This window comes from Puntigrus tetrazona, chromosome 8 (genome assembly GCF_018831695.1).
Source record: "Puntigrus tetrazona isolate hp1 chromosome 8, ASM1883169v1, whole genome shotgun sequence".
Classification (NCBI taxonomy): domain Eukaryota; kingdom Metazoa; phylum Chordata; class Actinopteri; order Cypriniformes; family Cyprinidae; genus Puntigrus; species Puntigrus tetrazona.
The window spans coordinates 11,250,738-11,257,174 of NC_056706.1; the positions used below are offsets into that span (position 1 = coordinate 11,250,738).

General features: G+C 37.8%; 1 protein-coding gene across 1 annotated transcript; it reads right to left on the reverse strand.

Moving 5' to 3' along the window:
* Window positions 1-143: 143 nt before the first annotated feature.
* porcnl (porcupine O-acyltransferase like) lies at window positions 144-5,771 on the reverse strand. Its single transcript, XM_043246231.1, has 13 exons — window positions 5,519-5,771; window positions 4,364-4,537; window positions 3,919-4,111; window positions 3,754-3,797; window positions 3,435-3,616; window positions 3,000-3,130; window positions 2,776-2,901; window positions 2,581-2,681; window positions 2,412-2,488; window positions 1,314-1,377; window positions 1,038-1,123; window positions 799-909; window positions 144-662 (listed from the first exon to the last, which is right to left on the reverse strand). Exons 2-13 carry the CDS (start codon window positions 4,497-4,499, stop codon window positions 564-566), a joined length of 1,350 nt encoding a protein of 449 aa, XP_043102166.1. The 5' UTR covers window positions 4,500-4,537; window positions 5,519-5,771; the 3' UTR covers window positions 144-563.
* Window positions 5,772-6,437: the final 666 nt, after the last annotated feature.

Sequence of the window (6,437 nt, forward strand, 5' to 3'; positions counted from 1 at the left end):
GTCACGATTTACCGTGATTTATGTCCATGACACTATGCTTGTGCTATTTTTTTCTTATTTGTACCTGGTATTTTTATACTTATGAGATCCATAATACCATTGTTTTCAACAATACTATACTTGAGTACTACCTGTGGTAGCTATAATTAATGAACAATAGTCTCGGTGACAAATTTTATTAGAAAATTATAAATATTATGTCAGACCTAATCAACAGCTTTTGATGAAAATATGAAACATGTTTACAGGTTCAAGACATGTTTTATAAAAGTGACAACAACATGGCAACAATGACAGAGACTATGCTTTCTAGTATTTATATCAAGCTTTACAGAAAAAAAAAATCACGTACCTAATCAAAATAAAAATAACAATCACGATCACATAAGATTCTTGTAACAACATGTATCAAAAGGCACTTCTTATGGCAGTCTTTTGCAGCTGAAGGACAGGAGTGTGAATGTAACGCTGACTATTGAAAAATGCAGTCAGTGATAAGAATCCACCATCATTTTCAAGTTCAGTGAATTGTCCTTTGATCGCTCAATACTGTAGTATTCTCCTTAAATGAGCCAATAAAACACGAAGCAGCCAAACATCACCCAATGGCTCGCCCAGTTTAACTCTGACCACTTTTGAATGGTGTGACTGGCCATGTATCCCTGTATGGAAACAAAAGTACTGTGTGATAAAGCAATTCTAACTAATTTAATTGAATATAATTTTAGCAGTAGACGATTTATGTTACAGTAAAACTGTATAAGTTTTTTAAAGGCATATGCATATGAAAATGCTGACCTCTTCAGCATGCATGTTGTCCATTTCAGAGTCAAACAGTGATCCCAGATATGTCAGATGGAATATTGACAATGCACTGAAGAACAGATTAACACCATACACCCACAGCATCTGCAACAGGAAAAAAAGAAAAAGACATCTCAATATAAAAATACAACTCCATACGAAATTTCAGGGAGAATATGTGAACGCATTTATCTCACTGTGCAAACCAAAAAGGTTTTTATTATGAATATCACCTTCTTATTTTGGTGATGGCAGTCATTTGGGCAGTGCTTTGACAGTATACAAGCACTGAAAATAGCTGCCAACCGCTTTCTCAGAACTGCAAGACGAAACAAAGACAGCATTTTAAGTCTTGTTGACAAGGGCAATGATGTGACATCTACCTATTGAAATGTGTGCCATGATGACTATATGTATTAGTATTAATATATAATTAATAGATTCTATCAAAGCTGTTTTATTTTTTATTGATGGCAAGCATGGATAAATTAAATGGCATTACTGTTTACCATGTTCAACATAAGTGATGAATCCCAAAGACAACAGTACAGCCCCCAGATGAAAGCTGAGACCCTGTTAAACAATGCAAAATTAATGAAAAAAGAAAATTTACTACCATTTTAAGTAAACAGTCAGTAAGATACTGACTGTAAACATTTATAATAATTATACAAAAGCCCAAAAACAAACATATCATGGTTTCTACGAAAATATTCATATAAACATATATTTTTTCCAACACAGATAATAAAAAATATTTGAGCACCGCATTGGGATAGTAGAATAATAATGTGACATTGAAACTACTAAATGTAGCCTTGATGTAAAAAAAAAACAAAACCTTTTTTTAAAGTGTAAATTAATTTAAGCTCAATATCCTACATTAACCACCAGAGGTCTCCACTCAACTACAATACCTTAGGCATCTGTCACTGATATTTGTCTCAGTTCAGTGTATCACTCTTGATGTACTACTATACATTTACATGGCAATTGAATTTTTTTTTATAAAATATCAAAGGTGTTTTATTTGATTTCAGATGTCTTGTTAATTTCTGCCAGAATCTGCCACACAACTGTATGTCCTTTCTCCTAAACCCACCAATGTCAGACATGTCAGTGAACCCAAACAGATGCACATTTGCATGTTTTGATTAATAACCACAGCTCACCCTAACATGGACATTTTGATGAATTAACACACAAAAATACTTCCAGCTGCTATTCCGATATACCTGTATTCCTAAAGGTCAAACTGGTAACACAGCATGAATGATTTTATCTTAGCTACACACTTACAGTTAGAACCTAACAAGCGCAGCTACAACCGCTTACTAAGGTGACAAGGCATAAGCTGCCAGGGTAGGCAGCTGTGATTGAATTATCTATCTACACCAGCTGTAGACAGCCGTTTAAATCTGGGTCATGGTATTCTGAGATAAGAAACCATCTTTATCCAAGCTGTCATGTTACAGGGAAACTGTTTTCTGGATCAGGTGTTTTTACCCTTACACAAGCTCAAACCTGTTAAAGCAGATGGAACCTGATTCTGTGCCAACAAATCTTCATAAAACGTTAATAACCAGAGGGCTGGAATTCATACTTACATGTAATAGTGCGCTGGCAGTGTAGGTCACCAAGATGGCGGGAAAAGTGCCAAGTTTAAGTGCGCTTTTAAAGACGTCTGTGTGTTAAAACGTACAGGGAATATTTACATGAATGCACGACATATGTATGCATTAATAACATATCACAAACCTGAATAAATATACGTACATGCGTTAAGCCACTTAGACATGGGCAGATTCCAAGAGGTAACAACTTCCACCATAGACCTCGGCAATTCCACATTCATAGGTTTAGCTACTGTAATATCCCTTTGAATGGAAAAATACGTCACAATAGGTTTCTACAATGCTGTTATTTAACAACAACAAAAGAGAAAATCAGAGAAAATGCATGAGTATGCACCATTTGATGTGGTCTTTGTGTTCAGAGAATCCAGCTCCAGCCATCACAGTGGTTGTTTCACTCAAGTAGCTGACAAAATAATTGCTGAAGTGGAAGGACACTGCATTTTCATAAGCGTGAAGCCACCTGGGGACAAAAGGCCAATAAAAACAATATTAAGTACAAAATGAAATAAACATTCAAGCTAGCCCAACATGGAATCCCAATGGGGGGGTTGAGCTCACCTACGAGGAAGTCCGTCACCGTAGATGGGAATGAAGTATGGAAAGAGATAAGGAGCAATACAGTTGGAAATAACCAGGCACATCTGACTCCTCAGAAAGCTCAGAGCAATCTTTCCAAACCAGCCAACGCTCTGCAGGAGATAGTAGGATAGTTACTGTATAGCAAGCTCTCTGCCGATGAAAGCAAGTGCAGAACAAATCAAGATTATCTTCTCTTCAAAAGAAAACAATTATTTTTCCCCATTTAAAATTCAGCATTTAAATTGATTTTAAATGTCAATATTTGCTTATGCTTATAAAAGAGTTTCTGAAGACCGCTTTGAAACAATAAGGATTTGAACACACCGGCTTGAGTTAAATGTGTTTTTGGACACAGAGGGTAAGTAACTACAATTTACTGAAGTGAAATAACATTTAAAAAAAGAATAAATTTACCATTTTGCGCCCATTAATTGCGTCTGTGTAGCGGACAAAACTGATCCATGGGCCAAAGATAACAGTTCCCGCAAAGCAAAGGTATCCCATGAACTCCAGCGGGGAGGGAAAAGAAGATACAGCGCCTCGATCAAGGTCAAAAGCCAGAGAGATGGCCTTCATGGCCACCACCATCTGAGAGCCTGGACATAACGGAACGGTCATTATGGGACATGTGACTAACATAATGAGAGCTATTTGATGAAAATCATGTGACATAAAATAAAATATCTTGATAAAAACAAAGAGGTCTATGAATTATTAAAAAGTAAAAACACACCTCTCATCTTATGCCAGGTCTCTGCGTCTATCATGTGTAGCTCCCTGCAATAAAAATGAACAAATACGTGACCGCTTGTCATTGTGTTTTTCCAATTTGAACCAGTTTTCTATGCTCAGTAGGCCCTATCAATGAAATGCAGTCATGTAGAAGTGGATGACGGACCCCATCAGCATGTAGATGAGGATGACGACGGAAAGGAAGACTCCTCGGCTGCTGGAGTTTATGCTGAGAAGCAGGACAAGGTAGCAAAGGAGGCACAGGATAATCACCCACATCATGTGCAGCTCAAAGAACACGTACAACACGTACAGGCCGCCCGCCAGCGAGCTCAGATGCTTCACATGACATGAGACACCTGTCAAAAAGAGAGACAGCATTAGCCTGCCGCATCAAGACTCAACAGATGGACCCATTCAGAAACATGAGTTGGATATAATAAGATCGCGGGTTGAGGATTTTCGCTATAATACGCACAGCTCCGGAACAGATGACAAAAAGCATTGATTTTAGCCATAAAAGAACCAACTGGTCCATTGCCATCCTTTGGGGGAAGGCTGTGTCAGTTAAACAGGTGTTTGAGAGCTGGTGTTGTGCGTGATGAACTCACCTAGTCTACAGATGACCCGACACAGCAGGCAGACAAGCAGAAGCTGCCAGACCTGCTCTAAACCCTGCTGGGCGGTGGGCAGCACACAGCCCTCTGCTAGAGCCTGCAGGAACTCCACACGACCAAAGGAATCCATGGGAATGCCCCTGAAATGCTGTTACACACGGACAGAATCTAGAGAAGGAACACAGAGCGTTATTTTATTGTATGATTATTGGATAGGTTTATCACAGGGATCAACAATAAGCACAGCCTGGGGCTAATGTGAGACTATTTCTGGCCAGTTGATGGAAAATGTCACTGAAGCTAATCGGCCAGTGCTGCGTTATTTGTTCGACTTGGACATGTTTTTACGCCTCGCAAAGAATACATAGGTTTTTGTTGTGTCGATTTGAAATACACTGACAAAGTAACATTATGTATTATATTTATATATAAAAGTTGTTCACTGTTATCATGATTAGAATAAATTAAAATAGACAACAGCTATTTTAAACTGGAATAAAATGTATGTATATAAATAATATGAAGGATCTGTTCGGGCAAGTTCTGTTAATGCATGTACACAAAATAAAAAATAATTAAAAAAAAGATTATAAAGCAGTCATTTAATATTTTGATTTTCCAGCACTATGTTTATGAATACGCATGAATAAACCCATTTAGTCATTTTTTGTGATTTACTGTTTTTGTGAAAATGTAACCTTGATATCTTTACAATTGAACAACTGGCCCAACTGGGCAGGCAGGGAATAATCTTCTTGCAAAACCTTAGTGTTCATTCTATTCGCTATCTGGGATAGAGCATTCTGGAATGATATCCTCCTGAATATTCATTCCTAAACAGAGGTTATATAACGCTGTTGTATGAAATAAGCACGAGACGAGCTTTGCCTCTACTACATTACTATCGTATTTAAGAGCAATTCGGTGCAGCAAAAAGTTTCATTGTAAATTTTACGAATGTTGTTTTGATGCTGTTTGTGTCTCTTCTACAGACATGTAGCTTTTGCATCGGGCAAAAAAACTAACGATCATCATCAACAGTTGTGATCTTAATACTGAGTTCAGAGAGCTGTTGCATGATATGAACCCCATCTAGTTTGCTAGATTACGACGGAAGAGCTTCCTGCTGCACTTCCAAGCGATTCTTACCGATTTCCAGGAGCACACAAGTATCCTGCGCTACAACCACACACCCGGAAGTAGACTGAGGCTTTTTCCAGTTGAATGTTTCGTCCAGCTCACCCAGGTGTCCTTTCCATTCCGTTAATACGACCACAAACATCTGTAAGACTCATCAGTGTACGAACGCAACCGCTGTCGTGTAAACGGACATCCCGGAGTTCAACCAAACTTGACTCCAGCGCGCGGCGTTCACCGTTCACTTCCTCCGCAGAGCCGGTGGAGGTGCTGGAGTGCCTGTGATTTATGATGGGAATGTACTGATAATACATCCAGCGGCTTTTCCGTTTTCATTTTGATTTATTTATAATCATACCCATACCCATCCAAAAGCCATTTGCAATTCTTGAATCCAATTGCGCTTATCTTATATATATATATTCATATTCAATTATGTAACAATGCTCACAAGAGTAACAGAATTGACAGTTCTGATAATTCTGTCAATTCTGTTATTTTACAATTTTGTTACTTAAATGGTTAACTCTGTTTATGAACTATTTTCACACACAATTTTTTTTTTATTTCTAGTGCATTTTTAACGCATAGCTGACAAATTATCTCAGTCTCGAGAGCTGCAATGTAAGGACAGTTTAATAAAACAAAGGTCTTTTTGATATATTGTTATTTCTTTAGCATTGGTTTCATGTTGTTTTCAAATACCAACATAAAAGTGTCCCAGTTCAGTGGGAAAAAAATGTCAAGGAGTCTTTGCTGCTGTCTGACTGACCTGATCACGAGTGGAGAGCAAGTAGCAGTGGTGTAAAGGTGTCTGGAGAATTGGATATATTTTTAATTTGTGTCCGCGTTTTTTTAAAGCGAAAGGCTGAACGCTTTATGTTATAAACAGTGACATTTAAGACTGTGGGTTTCACTTTACTGCAGCTAC